This window comes from Poecilia formosa, unplaced genomic scaffold (assembly GCF_000485575.1).
Source record: "Poecilia formosa unplaced genomic scaffold, Poecilia_formosa-5.1.2 Scaffold153, whole genome shotgun sequence".
Classification (NCBI taxonomy): Eukaryota; Metazoa; Chordata; class Actinopteri; order Cyprinodontiformes; family Poeciliidae; genus Poecilia; species Poecilia formosa.
In genome coordinates, this window is record NW_006800092.1 from 1,288,137 (window position 1) to 1,308,415 (window position 20,279).

Consider the following 20,279-nt stretch of genomic DNA (forward strand, 5'->3'; position numbering starts at 1 on the left):
CGAAAGGTGTTTATAGACAGGAGCAAGGTTTTACTGTAGTCTCAGCGCAGCTATCTGAAAGGCATCAGAGTCAGAGGAAGCTGAGCTTATCAGGTTTATGCAGGGATAATTACAGGACCCAGAGAGACACCCGTCGTCAGGACAGACAGTTACATCATTAAGACAATTCGAGGAATGTGGTGTGTGTGTGTGTGTGGCAAAAGAAATTATGGCTGGATGGTAATAATGCCAGAAAGTAATGAAAAAAAAACAAGCTTGTGGCAGCAGATAGAGTCCTTCTCAGATGTCCATGCCCTTCACTGGATCAGAATAGCCTAATTAGGATAAATTATTTATCAGGATGGCTTTTCTCCTCAGCAGTTTTGCGAAGAGAGCGTTCACTGCAAATAAAGTGTCTGCCTGCCTCCGAGTCAGAGCCGCTTAGCGATGGGTGGGAACATTTGTCACCAAAACTAAGTCTAAAGTGAATCAGTCTAAGCAGATTCACCAAGCAGCAGCTGTCAGTTGAAAGGTTAGAGAGATTTTCTGTGAGTTGTTAGTATTTGGGGAGTCGTCTTCTTCATCATGACTGACTGACTGAGGCTGGCAGATATAACAGGTTCTTGCCCATAATGACAGGAAATATTCTTGGAAAACACAAGAATAATGTAAGGGTTTCAAAACAAGGGATTGATTGTGGAGCTTGGTTGAAATGATTCAACTTCACTTCAAATCAAGAGCTAAAAATATCTGGGACAAAGGCGATCCAGAACGAACAAAAACTAGGTTTGGGATGGAGAAATGACTTTCCTAAAGACACATTTTTTGTAAAACGACAACAAAAAAAGTGGTTATGCTTAAAAGTCAGGAGAGTCACCAATACAAAAGTAAACTATCAGATCTGAAAGCCTAAGGAACCTAAGGAAAATGTAATCTGTTAAGCCAGCAACATATCAGTACTTATACAAAAGCAGAAGCTCTGGCAGTTTTGTCCTGGATATAAAAATACTGCTCATTATTATTATTTATTTAATCCGTCTCCAGAGTTTAAGAGCAACATGTGTAATGCTTTGATGTGATTTTCCGAGCCAGAAACGTCAACAGAAAACAGACATATTCTGTATACAAAATGAATGAGAATGACAAACTGATTTAAATCTCTGACAGGAGTTCAGAGCGTCAAATGAAATATCAGTTAATGCGTAAAGTCTTCAGACCGCAGAGGAAATGAAGTCTTGAGTCAAATATTTCTGAACAGAGTAAATCCAGCTGTGTGTGTGTGTGTGTGTGTGTGTGGAGTCTAAATATTTAAAGGAGCTGCGATTAACGATCAGACAAAGTGACTCCATCAGAACAGAGACCTAAATGATAGACCAAATGAAAACATAAGACATTAATCCAGTCAAGACTCTCATAATCAGTTTCCCTTTGGTGCAGATCGTGTGAGCCGACACAACGTGTACTGTACAGCTGAAGCAACATGTTTACATACGCTGCCTAACTAGATTAAAAGAAAAATTTCCTCACTGTTTACTGTTAAATCATTAAATGTTTCCTGTTTTAGACTAGTCATGAACGTATTTATTTTTGCTAAATGTCAGATTAATGAAAGGCAGAGTCTCCTTTTTTTAACATTTCTTTTGTATTTGGTAGAATTGCCTTTTAAAACTGCATGACTTGGGGGGACAAACATTTTTGGGATGTTTCTACTGTTTCTACAAGCGTTTGGTGGAATTTGGTTGATTCCACCTGACAGAACCGGTTGGCTTTGTAGGCCACTTTGCTCACACACCCACACCTCTTTAGCTCAGACAACAAATGCTCTATTGGACTGCAATTTGTGACGGCCTCTTCAACATTGAACATGTTTGCCTTTTGGAAAACCCACTAGTGACCAAGCTTCAACTTTCTGGCGGGAGTTGCTCCAGTATTTCCACCTAATGTTCTTTCTTCATGATATAATCCGTTTTGTGAAGTGAACCAGTCCCTCCTGGGTCATAAAACCTCAGAAAACGATGCCGACACATCATACTTCACTACTGAGATGGCATTCTCAGGATTGTAAGGCTTCTTCTTTGGTCTTTACGGTCAGAGTTCATTTTTAGTTTAATCAGAAAATAGGGCATGTCCTAAAATTAAGCTCTCCACTTCTTCCTCTCTGAGCGGATTGTCAGGCAGCATTTTAACAGTATTTCGCTTTTATTTTGTAGTGTTTTATGCAAAAACACGTTCACTTCTGAGGCGTAGGACTAGTCTCCTCTCTGAAGACATTTACATGGTGTTTAAAATGAAAGATAATCTTATAAACATACGAATGTGGCTCTTTCAGACAGCTGGAAATTGTACGTTTGGATGAACCAGACTTGTGGAGACCCATCAATCTCTTCCTACCTAATTTCTATTTTCTATGCGAGAGGAAGCAGCTTATTTAAGGTGTTGTCTTGAGATACATTCACAGGTGTGACTCCGATTAATCTGTTATAAGCTTACAAATCTGACACGTGCATCTGGACTTTATGAAATTGTTTAAATGCATGTTAATGTTATGTAAATTTAAAAAAAAAGAATCCTCCGATAACTATGCAAATCCTTTTATTCTGGCATCAAGCAAATAGAAATCGTTTTGATAATCCTGTCTGACCTAAAAGAGGATAAGCTTAGTCTGATTTATCAGTGAGAAAAAAAATGATGCGACATTTATAGTGTATGTGAGCCTATGCTTTCAGCTTTATTTACAGCAGTGTATAAGTAAATCTGACATTACACGAGGAAATTTATTTTATTTCTGAAAATGTCTTTTTAGTCATCAGTTTCCTCTGCAAAGTGGTGAAATACTCTGTGCTTTTTATTCCCCCAACCAAAATCCCAGGAATATTGATTTTATTTATTCATATTTTAGAGCAAATTAAGCTGGAATCTCGCTTAAAGTATTAGAAATGGTTGCGGATCTTGCTGCTGGACCGACAAAAAACCTCAATAGTAACAATTAGCTAAACAGATGAGTTCCAGTCAGAGATATGAAGAAACACAGAAGTTTAAGAAAAATGATTTTATTAATTTTTTTTTTTTTTTACACCTTTACAAAGCAAAGTTTTAAAGCACAAAGATTTACTCTGTATATAAACACCTCTTACTTGGACTAAAAAAATGGGAGCATTTGCACATTGTGCTTAGATTGCAAAGTCTATACAACCACTCTGGGTCTGTGGCGGAGTCACCAGTCCCAGTAAACATCTTATTGCATAAATCACACTGACCTCAAAAGGCCGTCATGTTGAACATTTCTGTTAAATCAGAGATTCTACTGAAGTGAGAAGAAAAGAAGTTCTCATACCCATTTTTACACAGTGAACAACAATAGCAGCTTAGTAAAGCTGTTGCACATTATCCTAAAAGAAAGGAAGAAAAAAAAAAATTCAAGAAGAAATGCAACAAATCAGTTGACGATAACCTGCAGTTGTGCTTTTATTAACCAAAACAAACTTAACCTGCAGATTATGAACCCGACAGATCCTGGAGAAGAAGACGATGCTTGCAGCTCTCGGTTGGTTTCCCTCCGAATTAGCAAGCAGACTAAACTAACCACTGGCTGCTGCACAAATCTCCTTTTTCATATAAGCAAGCTTAATATGAGTTTTTTTAAAATTAATTTTTCTTTTGCTATAATCTACTCAGTCTACACCTAAAATCCAAAGGCAGTGTTTCTCCATAATGTGTCTGTGGAGACCTAACGCCAAATGCTGAATGGAAGTCAGTTTGCACAAATATATACAAATAAATGTACCCGACAAGTGACTTTGGTTTAAACAACAGAAATTTGTATGAAAACACAAAACTTTCAGTTATTAATGTTCCTCTTTCGAAGACGTATTTTTGCCTCGCGTGTCAATTATGCGAATACTGTCGAGGAGCAAAATGGAGAAAAGATGATTCATATGCTTCTCGGTTTTTAAAGAAAGTAATAAATTTTGTAATAAAGAAGAAACGTGCAAAAAAACAAACAAAAAAAAACACGGAGTGAGTAAAAACTTCCATTTCCAGGATAAACCAAACAGAACGAGATGTCTCGGCTTTAAAAGGATTAACTCAATCCAGCACCGCATCAAAATAAATCACAGGGTCCTTCGATTTTGTCTGCTTAGCGCGCATTAAAACTTGAAAGCTGACTGTGTGGGAATACGATCTGATCTCCGATTACACAATTTTTCTAAATGAAAATCCCCACCACCTCCCCGCGAAAGGATGATTCACCCCGAAACTCCCGGTGTTAATCTATAAAGCAGATCGATCAGAGCTCCATTGATGCCGAGGAGAAGCTCCACTTTGTTTGGAGAGGGCGCTGACTCATCCGCAGCCAGCGACCGGAACCGCGCGCGGCCTCTCCACCCTATTAGCCGGGTGAGTTGTGAGCGTCCTCCGCGTGGCTCGGATTAAAAACGGTTCGGTTCACGCTCTTAGAGGAGGTGAGAGGGAGCAACAGGAGTCTGCAGGGACCGGCAGCGTCTGTGTTTGAGAATTTACCTCCAGCTGCTGCTGGCATTGTCTGGATCTAAACGCTTTGAACCGACGTGACAGCTGCGGCTCCGCTGCCCACATCCGTCTACCTCCACGCGCGTCGACACCACCCACACTTGTTTCTGGGAATAATCGAGACTAGAGTGAGACAGAAGAAAGGCTTCTTAAGATGGAAACATTCGCAAGGAAAATGAACAATGGTTTAATTGTTTGACAGCTAAATTAGGAGTGGGTTTTTTTCTTTTATAACTCGGCAAACAAAAGCATTGGTAAGTGAGGCAACAACCGTTTCCAGTCGCAGTCGTGTTGCCAACACATCTTTAAGAAAGGGGAACATGTTGGCTTCGATCTGCTCTTTTCCTGAGTCGTGTACTTAACTCTCCACATCTGTAGGCATCCCTAGTTAAAAAGATGCCTAAAATAAATCCATCCTTTATTGCAATACCATAATCACACACTGAAGTTCTGAAAATCAAACTAATGATTGGAGCCTCTAACAAAGGAAGAAAAATGTAACTAACTTTTTTCATGTGTATGAAATAGACATTTCTCTTTGCCAGTCTTCAAAATAGGAAAGACGAGAGCACGCCGTTCAAGTAGGACGTGTAATAAAACTCGTACATTTCTACAGTTTAAAAGTACTGAAGATGCAATGAAACAAGGACACGGAAGATATCCATCCAAAGGGGGAAGATGGTCAGAATGCTGTCTTAAAAAAATCCTTAGGTTTTTGAGTTCATTAATCTGGAAAAAAAAAAGAGTCTAGACTGAGATTATGCACGAGATTAATTTATCTGAAGGTGTTTTAGGCATTTTTAGTCGGGGTGCCAATAAATGTGAGGGATTCTGCAAAGGAACGGCCAATGTTTCTTTTGCTAATTTTTCTTTTCCTGATCTGTGATTAGCTGCAATCGCCTTGAAGAAGTCTCACAGACGACACGTTAACTTTCCAAGGTGAACCCAAAGAGAAGCAGAGGTTTTTCTTTTGCCTGCGGCCTGGTTTGCTGTTTTAGTGTCCTATAAAAAAAAAACAAAAAAAAACCACAGCAAAGCAGCCAAGAGGAGGTTGTTGGTAGCAACAGCGTTCACAACCGTTAAAGATTAAAGCTTGACGGGTTTATCTCGGATACACTTCTGCTACCTCCATTGCTTATCCTTCAGAGCTGACTTCAAACAGCTTGTTAGACATCTATTGTATATTTTTAGACAAACTAACCCATGAAAAAATGAGAAGGGAGAAAAAAAACTGAGATAATCCTTCACCGTCATTATTATATCTATGAAATGTGACTAAAACTATCAATGAGCACGCTCAGGAGAAATATAAACTATTAAATTATCTTTTGATAGCATTAACTTCTCTTGGCAACATTTGAAACGCACTCTGAATTTCACAGCTTACTTGAGTAAACCTCTGAAATCTAATTTAAAGTAGAAAACGTATAAGAGAAATCTTGATGCATTAAAGAAAGTCAAAAATGTTCCAATGTGTATTTTTTTTTTCTACATTGATTTTTTTTTTTTTTTTTTTTACAAAACACGCAGTCGTTCTTTATGAATGCAAACACTCACACGCTGAAGCTAGGTCTGTGTAGAATTACAAACACTAGCTCCAGGGACACAAAGTTTGAGCTACAGTCAACGTAGCAGAAAATGTCAAACCCGCAACAGTGCACACAAAGTTAAAGTATCGCAACTCATCTTTCAGGCCGTTAACCAGAAGTGACTCACACACACACACGCACGCACACACACACACGTCTCTCTATAAAATCTTCTGCTTTGCTCTTACAGCCTAAACATTGATTCTCTTCTAAACTCAGCTGTAAAATCTGCTGAGTTCGACTAGTTGTGCTTTGCACGAATCCCTTTTAAGTAGTTTTTCCAGCGCTTCACCACATCCCTGAAGATGGGAGCGTTGTCTATGGATGCCAGCAGCTGCAGCTGGTTAATGTGCGTGGTGTGATAGTCCCATCGGGCCAGGTTGGGCGCCGTGCCCAGCATGAAGTGACGCAGGTCGTAGATGCTCCCGGACCCCGTGTCGAAGAGGGGCAGCATGGCCTTGAGGGACTCCATGCCACGGCTGAACAGCTGCCCCGCCTCTCTGCCCAGGATCTCTCCCGCCGTGTCAGCAACGTCGTAAAGTCCCAGCAGAGAGTAAATGAAGCCGTTGAGCACAAACGAGCTGGGCGTGGTGGGGTACTCCTCGTACCAGTCGTACTTGTTCATGAACACCGCTTTGACCCCGTGCTGCGCTGAAGGCACCTTGTACGGTCCCACCGCCTTGAGGGCAGCGTTGAGGTAAGCCTGGGTCTTGGTGAGGAGGTAGGCTCTCACCAGGGTGGACATGGCCTGGCCCTGGGCCATGGCCGAGTACCAGCCGGGCTCCAGGGGCCGGAAGCCCTCGCCCAGTTTTCGGGTGACCATGATGGGCCACCCCCCTCGCTCGTCCTGGTTGCGCACCAGCCAGTCGCTGGCGGCGAAGAAGGCGGCCATGTGGGCAGTGGTGGAGATGGTGATGTTGTCAACAAAGCCGCGTCCGTGCAGGACTAGCCGCACCACCCGCCTGGGCATGATCTGGGCAGAAACGCAGACAAGATTAGAAAGAATCAGGGTCTAAATGTATGACTTTATTTTAAAACTCTTGTAACAATCACCCCCATAAATAACATCAACATTAGGTTTCACCAATTCAAATTCAAGACTTTTTAAAACCATTATTACAAAATTTAAGACAGAAAGGTGCAAGAGAAATGCTTTTTTTTATTGTTTCAGGGGAACAAAATTTAACTTTCTGGGGTCATTTTGTGGCTCTTAGCAGCTTTGTGATTCTCACATGGGATATAACTCACTACAGCATTAACCCCTATAGTGTCAAGCATTCTTTTTGCACAGAATGCATGCAGCTTCATATGGGCTGGCAACAGAAGAGAGCCAGTGGCGACGACAAACATTATCCAGCCACATGCAAATACTTTTACTTTTACCTATGATGGACTCAAGAAAGTTAGACAGCTAGCAACTATTAGCAACTTGGCACCGGTACCCATAACTGCCTCAACACATGTCAGCGCACGACGCAAACCTTTACATGATAGAAAAGTCCTGTGAGAAAAAGAAATCTACCTAGAATAAAAGATGTTACATGGTTATACCAAGACAAAATTTAAGACTTATGATTGTTTTTAAGGCCAACATTTTATTTAATGAACATAAATCACTTTACAGACTTAATTTTAGATACATAAATTTAATGCTTTTTCAGGATGTGCGGACATCTTTTGCATTAACTCAACTAAAGTAACAAATTATCAAAAATAAATCAGTCACAGGATTCATCATTAATTTTATATTGGTAATGATGCCACTTGTCAATAGTTTTTTTTTTTTCTAAAACTGCATCCTAAAACGATAACTAAATATTATAGAGAGAGATGTCTAATATCGATTATTGTCTGCCAAATTTCTAACTAATTTACTTTAATTCTGTGGTTTGTAAAGAATGAAAAAGATATTCAAAAGGCCTTTTTTGGAGAAAAAAAAGATTACCGGTACTGTAAACGATAACCTTTTAAATAAACTTTCCGTAACTGTTATCCACAAGCGAGTTCTGGTTTGAACCAACCTTTGTGGCTTTGACAGCCTTCGTGTTCGACAACCCGACTCCCTTCCTGAGGTCGGTCAGCAGGTCTCTGGTCAGCGTGCTCCAGGAGGATCGAGGCCCGATGCCGTAGGTGACGTCACGCTCTTTGAAGGCGATGAGCTGCGTGTTGGTAACGTAATGGATGGTGAAGGGAGGCCCCTTTTCTGTGGTTTCCAGGACCACCGACACACTGCCGTTGGAGGCAAACTTTAAGTCCAAGCTGAGGATGAAGTCTTTCGAGTTGCCCAGCTGCAGGGAAACGCCCTCTGAGGAGTCTGTGAGGGATTGGTGGGGAGTAATGGAGGGAAGGTGTGAAAGATGAATAGAATTAGCTGAGATTTTACAGCGGTGTACTGGGTCAAAAGAAGAAGAAGAAGATAAAAAAAAGGCTCCAACCTCACTTGACTTGCATAAAATGGCTTCTGACGAATTCTGGATGCCCTTTTCCAGCAGACTGACTAGGAGCCTTTTTATCTACATCTTTTAATGCACTCTCCTTTCTTGGTTTATTTATATGAGCTTTCTTCTAGTGCAGAAAATACTTTCCCACTTTCAAATATTCCCAAAAAATATTCTGCAAGCTTTGAAATAATTAATGGTCAAAACCTCTCTTACCAGCAAGCGTCTTGTATTGTTATCAGTTGTGTGAAGTGCCCTGCTGTATGCGTGACAGATAAATGGAAGACATGCAGAGTGCACACACACACCCAGACAAACCTCTCATGGGATGCGCACTGCAGATGTGTCACCACACAATGAGATTAATTAGGAGGATGTGAGGAAAAAGGGGCCTTGTAGCGACAAGAAGCAGATGAAAACATCGCATAGAAAGAGATGTGATGCTGCAACTTTTTCATCTGCGTTCCTGCATTTCTTCCCTGCAAAGCTCAGAGTTAGAAAGTTCAGCTTTTCACCCTTCTTCTCCAGCTCTGCACCGAGAGAGTTGCTTTAATGTCGGTTTAGTTCAGGCAGTTAAGTTGGCGCCAACTTTGCCTCGAGCCCCCAAAGCTCCAACTTCTTCAAGAGTCAGCTCTCTCTGACGGCCAGGCTCCCTTGGTCTTCAAGGAGAAAATGAAAAAGTTTTTTTTTTTTCTTTCCCTTTTTCTAATCAGGGCTTCCCAGAGGATAAAAGATGAGAGGATATAAGTCCAGGAGAAAAAAAAGAGGGTAATGCAATGATGGGTCGCACAAACACTCCCAAAGCCAGCCAAAGTCCGGAGAGAGTGAAAATGAGGCAACAAGGAGCAGACGATTGGAAATCAGAAGACAGAGAGATCTCACATGACAGGAGCTGGGAAAGCAGAAGCAGATGAGTCCGACTGAGACACAAAGACAGTCGATCAGGGAGAGAATGAGCAGAGAGACAGTCTGGCAGGGGCCTCTGGATGACTACGGCTCTTTAATGCACTCATAAATCCATTACTTAAGGCAAAGCAGAGGGTAAGTGGATTTGTACTCTGGCCCTGTGATTACTCTGCCATCAATAAAGGATGGGCAGGGAATACAGACGAGATTCCACCTCCACTGCTCGGCTCTGTGGCTGTTTAGCAATCAGCCGGGAAACAGAAATGACACGCTGCTGGAAATATGTCAGCGCAGACCGAGCTCGGGCACGTTGGTGAGCAAGAGAGATGGGCGCTTGAAAACATATGCACAGTTAGGACCTGCAGTGCACATCAACGGCACAGGAACATGTGACAAATGACGGGGCGACAGCGAAACGCGTGTGATTATTCATTCGCAATCTCTGCATGTTTTATCCACACCAGATTTTCACACCGTCCTCAGAGTACGTGCAAATAGGATGGGTCTTTTTCTTGTCCATTTTATGTTTTACATTTCAGTCTGCGTATGATTTAATCCATTATTTCCAAGGAGGTAATTCCAGTCTGCTTGTTTTCAACAGATAACAGCCTTAAAACCCCAAGTTATTTAATTTTCTCTCATCTAGGAGTGCACCAAATTCCGCTTTTGGCCGATACCGATTGTTTGGATCTGAAAAGTCAGAAAATATTGCGACAAAACTGCTAAGTTGGGAACAGAGAGGTGATTATTATTTATTACACACATACAGACATGACCTGGTGGGTGGGTCAGTCAGCGCTCTCTCACAGCAGAGCAAAAGGGGACAGCGGCTCATTTTCAGAGCTTTGCAGAGGTAAATAAGATTGGTGGAAAAGATCGGCTTTATGTGTCATTAATTCCCTCTGCATTCCCAGATACATCCCCCCTTTTTGCCACAGTAATACAGTAATCACTCACAATCGCACAGGAAATTATCTGCACTCATCTGTGGAATCTTATGGATGATTGCAGATCTCAAAACATTAAGAAAACTTGGGTGGCTGGTTTATTGGTTAGCAAATTTTTTTGTTGCACCCCGAGTCGTAAAGAGTATGTTTAATAATAATAAACATACATTTCAAGTTGGTTATAATTTGACTATAATGGACTGGTGACCTGTTCAGGCCCTATAATACCTCTGCTTCTTGCTGTCTGATCGCTGGTGGGAGTTACAGCAAATGATTGAGTGTAAGCTGCTAGCTTATCTTGTTTCTTTTAAATAATTAAAAAAAAGCTTTGTTTTGATTTTGGTTGAGCTTAAAATAACCTTTGATGATCTGTAGATATTAATGGACACCTGGTTATAGAGGACAAGCAGCTAAATCTGTGATCTCACCACATGGAGGATGCAGAGAATGCGGTATGGTTGGGGATGGGAGCCTAAAAGCAGAAAGTGCTTAAAACCCACTGCACCACTACCTTCAACCAAGTTCATTTCCAGACTGACAGGATGGATTATTTACAGATGCGAGTGCAGACACAGCATGTCTACCTGGAAAGAAGAGACTGCTGCGTTTCTGACTCGTTCTGAGCGCTGCATCACTGAATCCAGCTGGGAGCAAACATCCCACTGCGCCTTCAGCAAGCCGGGGGTCCTCCGTCGCATAAGTTGTTTGTCCTGGATCTGTGGAGCATCTCTGAACTTAATCCCAAGCAGTAATTGAAGCGATGGGGAACACCACCTCCCATCAGTGAGTGACAGTTGCCATGGAAACTCTGGATCCAAGCTCTTGGAGAGACCCTGCTGACCATTTCTTGACCAATCCCCCTCAATTCCCCCTCTCAATTCTGCTAAATAATTCAGGTCCATAACAGTTTTTCTGTCATCTCAAGTGGAAAAGAAAGGACTAAAGTGATCTAAATCAAATGGAGAGCATTTGTCAGCGGAGCTTTGAATTAAATACCCTCATGTGTTCCTATTTGGGGCCCAGATCTGGGGCCAGTCACCAGAGATCTTCTTCCATTTTGGCAAATAAACACAAATCCAACTCCGTTTCTCCCCTTTATGGTCTTTATTTTTCCCACAGTGATGCAATGTTTATTGGTAGAGGGAGCCTGCTCTATTCCTGAGCTGGATTCAGATTGCCTAATGATGCACAGGGGACTCGCCGCACGCATGTAACCCAGTATTACAGTTTTTGATGTCATCTTCACTGTAAACTGTTCACTCTCCTGCAGCGCTGTCAGAGCTGCGGAAAAGATACTGCCAACAGTTTCTACTGCTGCCGTCTCACATTCAAGCATCCACCAAGTGAGGCAGAGGAGGAATGGCCTGTACTGAGAATCACAGGAGCAAAGAAAAACTTTTAATGCAAAGTTGCTCTAAAAGTTGCATTAAAAGTCCATTAAAAATGCCAACTTTGCATGATTTTGTAAATTATGATAATTTAATACAAAGCTGGCATTTTTAATGGACTTTCAATGCAACTTTTAGAGCAACTTTGCATTAAAAGTGTCATCATTTACCAAATGACACTTCATGACAACTGTCATAGACATTCATAAAGACTTCTTTATGTTCATGACAGGTGTTATTGTCATGTTTTTGACAGTGTCATGTCAGCCTTATGCACACCCCTTCAAATAAAGTGTTACCTCACTTGGTCATGTTCATGCTTAATGGAGGCTGTTTTTTATCCTGATAAGAACTGAAATTTATTCTGAAGGAACATGTGAGAATATAATTGGGATTGACTTCATTACATCTGCAATAAACATGATTAAATGCAAGTATTGCATGCCGATTAATGCTCCAACTGTAAATGGGGTGCAGAAGTAGACTGTTCTAATAACTATATAGCTTTTGGAGCTCTGACAATCTAGTGATATACAGTGGTATATCTAGAAATACCAGTATTGTCAGAAACTGCTTCAAAGACCATTTATTGTGAAGTTCATCACTGCAAATACCACAAACATCATCATACAAAATTGAACCCCCACCCCATTATGAGAGAAAACTTTCCCACAAAGTAAAATATTCTTAAAATACAACCCAAAGGGCTTGGGAACCACTGCTCTGAAGGATGCAGAATTTGGACACACCTAAAGAATCCATCTTTTAATTTCACAGTAAGCCCAAAACGTTATAACTCACTGAAAAGCAGACTTCCGTGCACCAATTTAAGACACTTGGCAAAGTACAGCATCCATTTTGGAGAAAGAGTGACCCATATCCTGTTCTTAAGGCTGAGACGATGGAAACTTATTCTCTAGACTAAGAAATTGAAAGCTAAATATTTAGGACACGGTAAATCCTAAGTGCTTCAAATGGAAGGCAGCTGGATCTCTTAAGCACTTTAACAAGGCAAATGTGCTTCTGTTTCAGATCCTTACTGATTAAGAAATAATGTTCTGAAAAGGCTTCCTTGTTCATTTTATTACAATACTGAATATTTCATGTATTGTTAAAAAGGCAAAAAAGAAAAAAGTTATATATAAAACCAGCCAAGTTAAAAAATAAATGAGGATGCCCATTATCATTCCTACAGCAACCTTAAAGCTTTACTCATGTAAAATAGGAAGGGCAAAAACGACAAATCTCAAGCTCTAAAGCCAATGACATAACTTGAACTTTTTATTATGCTAAAACTGTATTCATGCTAAAACACACAACCCCTCTGATAAGCAGTTACATTTTAATCATTTTCCTATGTGAGGCTGTAAGGTAGAGCAAACAGGTTTTCCTTTGCACAAACCTTGAAATACCATCATGCATAAACCAGGGATGATTTCAGACTGTGGGGCTGGAGTGGCGTTGAGTGTGTGCAGCTATATACCACCGAAAAACTGGGCCACATTAGCTAAAGCCGCTGGTTGATAAGCAGCATATTGCTGTATTTAACCAATCACACTGTGTTGCTCTAAAGACCTGGATGCTGCAGCTGCTTTCTGGGACTTTATTTGGCCTAGAGCAGATTTTCACACATTTTGTAAAGAGGTGAACAGTCATGCAATGTCTGCACAGCACCATGGACACCCAGGCAGAGTAGTCTGACATGTCACACACACACATGTATATATATATATATATATAAAGGATGGGTAAAAGCAGTTTTTCTGCAATTGCATGTATACATCTTATCAGGATCGGTACAAAATGTGATTCTGAAGCATCAAGCAACCATACTGGGACTGAGAAAATAAAGGTGCTCAATGGTAGAAAGGCTTCGTGAAGGAATGTGTGGATGGTAGATGGCAGGTTATTATCAGGGGACAGACAATTGATCCACTTGTCAGAGACTTTGAGAGATTGTTCAACACCCGTGTCCTAGATACAGCGAGGAGGGAAAAAAAAAGACTCAAATTGGAAAGAGAGGGAGGTGGAGGGACAGAAAGAGAACCTGACAGCAGAGGAAGAAAACGAGAAAGTTTTGACGAGGGAGCAGAAAGGGGCATTAGAACGGATCAGGAAACTATGACGGCAATGTCGAGGAAGCGCAAGAGTGCAGAGGGATGGTAAGTGGGTGGAAATGAGTAAACAGCAGTGGAAGACTGACAGAAATCTGGGGTAGACAGAGAAGATTAATGATGAAAAGAGGAGAAGAAGAGGGGGAGGGGAAGTGATGGAAGCATGATGATCTTGAGGAAAGGATGCCATGAGGACGACTTGACCTGAGAGAGGAGCGATGGGGACAGGGGGTGCAGAGTGGTGAAATGAAAAGAAAAGTGGTGATGATGAGCAGCTGAAAACTGGAGAATAAGGGGAAGGGAGGGAATATAATAGAGACAGCAGCTCAACAGAGAAAGGGAGAGAAGGAGAGAATGTGTGTGTGTGTGTCCTGGAAATATCAGCATGAGATAAGAGGAGAATAAAGCCCGCTCACAGTCAGCTCTGGGTAAAAAGATTTCGACTTTCTCCCACTTCCAGAAATAACTCTGTCATCTGTCTCATGGCTTTGGTCCTGATACAGCTGTAAACCTAAGCTACACGCCGAATCTCAATGGTAAATACAAAGTCAAGTCCCATTTATTGATGTCAAGCCCACCAAGAGACATTGTATGTCTTCTGTTTGACAGCACAATAACTGAATAGTCTTTGACTGGAGGCAACATTTCTATTTAGATTTAAATCAAGAGAAGTTAAAAGAAGCTTGAAAGGATTTGCAAATTGTGTTCGAGGCAAACATGACTAGTTTTTAGTCTAAAATGAACAATTAAGAGCACAAAATATTGATATTTTATAATATAATGTTGCACTAAAATGGTGTTCAGGATTTTTAACAGTTTTGTGAGACGTTCAATAGCTACTGCTTTAAATAATTACCACTGACTGATCCGGATTAATGGATTTGTTTCTAATCTACAGCGTTTTGATAATTACAATGTAATGGAGGAGGCAACAAGAATAAGGGTGCTTATTTTTTTAGCTGTTACCTGATGAAGTAATGTGAGACAACTATTGAGAAAAAAAGTTTCTTAAAGTTTTTTTCAAGAGCCTAAATTTCTTTTTAAGAAAAGAAATCTGTTCCTAAAAAATATTGCTACAATTGTTCCAAAACTGTTCAGCTAAGGTTTTTTATGAGGGTTGTCCCAACACAGCTCGGTCACTTCTGATGTGATTCTATTACCGCAGCTTTGAGTATTGGCCAAAACCGATATTGATCCAATACGATATCATACATACTTTTATTACTTATTTTGAAGTGTGTAATGTTAGAAAAGGCTTGATCAAAGAACAATAGTCAGCAACAATAGGCATGAGAGCAATGAAGCCATTTATTATCAATCAATGGGTCTACATGGGGGATATAAGAGCTGCTGAATAGAAATGCTGGGACGGACTAAATGCTGGAGTTTTATACGGAAGAGATAAGATGCAGGCCAACGTAATCCGATACTTGTTCTTTGGCTGATATATGAAATCAATATTGGATCAGGACACTGCAAGTTTTTATGATCCAATTTTGAAAGAAAACAGAACCAATAACAAAAGTAACATTACTAAATCCTCTTAACAATGCTGACATTAAGTAAAAAATGTAAACTAACCTCTTTTAAGGCAATAATACTCGGATAATCAGCCTATATTTGTAACAGCGATATCTTAGTGTAAATCTCAATCAGCCTGGTGCAAGCTCCTAAAAGCTGAGCTTTTTTTCAGCGTTGAAGTTGCTCTGCATTTTTCCCCACCACAGCTTTCCAAATCAATGTCTGAATGTGTGAGAAGACTGCACACAACAAACGAAAGTAGACTCTGCCAGAGGCTTAGTGCCCAGTGTCCTCAGTTCCATATGAGCCCTGATATGAAGAAAAGCAGCTGAATTAAATTAGATTCCTCAGGGTTGAAACACACTGAAATGGCACCAAGGATGGCGCTACGCCCCAGTCAGTTTTATTACAAGAAATGAAACTTCTCTTCATCTGAAGACCTATTACTGCTGTACTTAAGGAGACAAACAGTTATATACTTTTTAATATTCATTGGTGTGGAAGAATTTTCAAAGCTCAAGCAAGAATAGTCAAAGGCTTTATTTATAACCGCTGTCTGCATGAAAGAGGCATTTGCAGCACAAAGCTTTGGCTCCTTAACGGGAGATGTTGTTTGATGTAAAAAAAAAAAATAAAACACCCAAGTATTTTTAAAGACAAAGATGTCAACTGTTTTCCAAATACTGTTGTAATACGACAAGAGTCAATAACTTTAATTTAGGCTTTTTCTATCTACTTAGCTATTACAAACATTAATACAATGTTTGTAATATTATGGTATATGGATTGGGTTTTTGTCCTCAAGGTACAGGCATGTTTTAGATGTACAATTCTGAAAATATTATTGCAACACAGAGCTAAAAAAAAAAAAAAAAAATAGGAAAATCACAGAGACGCATCTTTAGTTTCACATTCCCAGCTGAACCTTCTGAAAGCTCACACAGTCTGTCATCTTATCGGTTCGATTTGTATCGATGTGCAAGACAAGAATGACCCGTAAAGGTTCATTCATGGGTTTGTTTGCTGAAGGGGTGAAACAATTAAATGGATTAATTGATTATCCAAATAATTGCCAATTTAGAAATCGATTAATCATTAACTGGTGTATACAGACTCAAAATGGGTAATTTCATGATATATACAGCATTGAAGATCTTCATCTATAAATAGGTTTTTAAGCCCAAACTCCCCAAGCGGCCTAGTTTTAGCTTCACCTGGTTCTGACTTATGCTGTTATTGCATTTTAGCCAATGAAATATTTTATTTAAAAAATAAATTTAATTATACATTAATTTTCACCTTTTAATGTATTCCTGATGATGTGTAAAAAAGGCTTAAGTGGTTCAATGAAAAATCTGTAAAATGTGCCATTTTTTATACGATTAAGTGATTAATCATCAGAATAATCAAAAGCTTAATCAATTACTAAAATAATCATTAGTTCCAATCCTTGTTTATTATGGTACAACAATCTTAGAGGGGCTACAAATTAAGCAAATTTGCTTAAATATTTAAATTTGTATATTGCTAAAATGTTGTGATGATCCTACAGATTTATACCTTTTAATGATGTTAAATAAAAAGTTAAACGCAGCATTGTTTTCAAAAGATGGCAGAATTTTACTCATCTGCCCCCTGGATTCTTATTTCCAGCCACTAATATTCATATATTCACGTTCTGACTGAACAACGTTAACCGGAGTTATTCCTCTCTGTCCCATCAGGTGGAAATTTCCCACTGATTAAGCAAACAAAGCATGATTAAAGATCCGACACTGAGCCTGCTGATTATTAAATCATTCAAGTTTCTAGGAATGTCATTATGCAGCATGTCTTCTGTCAACCACAACAGGCAGAGTCCTCCCACTGTGGCTGTGACTCACTGCAGAGCACCATCCTGTCCTGAGGGTGCAGTCGCACATCGAGCCGGCTGCAGCCACAGTTAAACAAGAGATAAGCGGCTTGCCCTGAGGCCATCTGGCCAAATAGGAGGGGAGATGTACCTGGAGCGCTGAACGAACGCACGGAGGTAGATCTGGTCTTGTCATGGACACGACTCAGGCTGCAACCTTTGGGCACGCTCCAGGACGCGGTGCTGACCCTGCTGTCCTTCTCCTCGGCCGTATCGTAGACCTCGACGTGGGGAGCGCGCTCAGTCAGGTTTTTGCTGTAGTGACTCAAACCGTATTGGGCGATCTGGATGGCATAGAAGTAACCCTGAGGGCCCCATTGGGTGGAGAGTGGCACGCCTGAGCGGAAGGGAAAAAGCTTGATTTTAAATATACATTTCATTCGCAGTATTTCTCGATTTAGATTCAACTTACACAAGCAGAGAAAAAAAAAAGAAAGAAATCTAACCCGATACTATGTCGTCAAATTTTGAACAAGAAAAAGGTCACGCTAAATAGCAAGACAGAAAACCCCCCAAAACAAAACAAAACAAACAAAACCAATGAAATAAACCAGTGAGAGCAAACTATCAAAAAATGTTGGGAAATTTAAGCTAATCTGCTGCATTTCACTGCAGGCTGTCCCCAGCTGACAGAAATAGCTCAGCCAGGAGAATTACTGATGAACAGATAGCTCACTTTGAGACCTTGTGACAAGCTGGATGCATGTGCCACCAAAGCCCATCCAGTTAAGAAGAGGGTCATAAACTTCAATTTGGGATGGAAATGTTTCACCCCCTTCATGACAACCATTGTTGTTCCTCCTTCAGTTTCCTTTGTGGCACATTTTGAAAGAAACCATATTTCACAAGCATCTCTTGGGGGGGAAAAAAAACAAAACAATGTTCATGTTTGCATAAAAAAAATTTGCTTCCTCTGGTTTTCCGGTTAATGCTGACAAAAGCTCATAAACCAATCCAATTAAACTTTGGAGATTCTGTTTAGATGATGCTTGTCCAGACTAAGAAAAAAAAAAAAACACAAAACCATGACAACTAGCTGCAAATTATATCCAGTTTACAGTAAAAGCAGATCATTTTATGGACTATGGGGTGAAACATTAGTGTGAGAGGTTGTGCAGAATCAATTCCTAACTCCAGACTGTCAGCAGCATTTAATAGCAGCAGCAGACGATTCCACACCATTTTCTGCTACTCTCTGCGATGTTTTTGTTGCAGACCTCCAGTTACATTTCCTCCAATTCAAATCACCAATTATGTGCAAGAGAGGGATTCCGCCCCCCTTTCAGCAGTCACAATGACACAGACGTTTCCATCACTCATGTGGGCTGTATCTCATCAGATCAGGTGGAGCAGTGCTTCTTTTTTTTCTTTTAATTCAGCACTCAGTTGTCATTCCTAGCTGCTAACACATCTGTATCTTTTATATTATGAGGAAAATGATATAATTATAATTTATCTGAATGCCACATCTATGCGTTTTCATTTGTGATTTTGGTTACTTGGAGTAAATAGATTTTAAGCTTACGCTTAGACACACAAACGCACATCGGGGGCCTTTGGAGCGCATCTGTAGTGAGATTATCTCAAACCTGACTGAGTATTTATTTGTGTGATTGAAGTTGACGGGAAAGAGCGAGAACACATATGCATGCAGATTCACATCGCACTTAGTTCCATCCCCATGGCAGACTTTCCTCTCCGCCTGTCTTGCTGCTGGCATCTCCCTCAACAACTTAAGTCAAATGGCTGTCAAATCATAACACAGCAGCATGGAGCTGCACTGAAGAGAAGTAATCCGTGTGAAATTGACTGTTAAAAGTGTGCGCATATTTTTGCGACTTTCCTGGAAATATGACTACTATTTTTCAGGGTGCTAATCCAGACAATTTACAGGTGCATCTCGATAAATTTGAATATCATCAAAAAGTTAACTTATTTCAGAAAACAAATCAAAACAAAAACAAAGTGAGGCTCAGCAGTTATGCAAAAATGCAGATTCTCAAAACATTAAAAACACGACAGAGAACAACGAAGCAGAAGTGGTCCATCAGAGCCTACAACATTACGATGAGGGCTGCTGACTCAACAGTTGTCCAGGAAACAGTCGTCAAGTGCTGTATCCAAACACATTAATAGAAAGTTGAGTGGACGAAAAAACAAAATGGTGAACAAGTAGCAGGGATCTTATCTGAGCAATGAATAAAAGCTTAGAGATTTAGCTCAGTAATCCATATGAAAAATAAATGCCTTTCATTTTCACGTAAAGAGTGTCCAGAATCCACTTCTTGTGATGTGTGCAGTTTCTGCGGACTGTGATTATTTGAGGAACCAGGTCACCTTAGCACCACAGCAGAGCCACAGCCTAATTACCTCCATACCATGTTGCACCGATGCAATAGTTGATGTGAAATCTTGTGCAGTAAGTGGCCATACTTTTCACTGACATTTCTAACGTGACGATCCTTTATTGGGTGTTAAATTGTCACTTTATCAAGCACCAGAAAGTGATTGTATAAAATGACACTTTTGTTATAAGAGATGGTTACCATGTGTATTTTTTTTAATACACCTGCATTCATTTTAATGGTTCATCAGTAAACAAGTTATGCAGAGATTCAAAGACTGCTGACAATGCAACATTCTAAAACATTTTTTTTCCTTACACTTACATTTATGTGATATAATTTTCTTCTAATTGGTTGCTTAAGCTTGAAATAACTGTACCATCTGGGAGAATATCCAGTGCCAGATGCTGACTGGTCATTACAACAATTAGCGCATGTGGCTGAGGGTCTTGTTAAATAACTTTGCAGTAGGCAGTGATGCACACTGGGAGGAAAATACTCCCATGACCTTCATTAAACCCTGTGGTACCTCTGTGACAAGTTAATTAATAGACTGCTGCTTCCACCTCTGAAATTAAACTAAGTTAAGAAGAAGTGTGTATGTTTGCAC

General features: G+C 40.2%; 1 protein-coding gene across 8 annotated transcripts in view; it reads right to left on the reverse strand.

Moving 5' to 3' along the window:
• Positions 1-3,013: 3,013 nt before the first annotated feature.
• Positions 3,014-20,279, reverse strand: part of glceb (glucuronic acid epimerase b) — a 69,177-nt gene continuing 51,911 nt past the window's right edge. For all 8 annotated transcript variants that reach the window (XM_016677322.1, XM_016677321.1, XM_016677324.1 and 5 more), the window contains 3 exons: positions 17,416-17,661; positions 8,120-8,412; positions 3,014-7,071 (listed from right to left, as the gene is read on the reverse strand). In XM_016677322.1, coding sequence (XP_016532808.1) covers positions 6,340-7,071; positions 8,120-8,412; positions 17,416-17,661 — 1,271 coding nt within the window. In that variant the 3' untranslated portion in view covers positions 3,014-6,339. The remainder of the gene's footprint in view (positions 7,072-8,119; positions 8,413-17,415; positions 17,662-20,279) is intronic.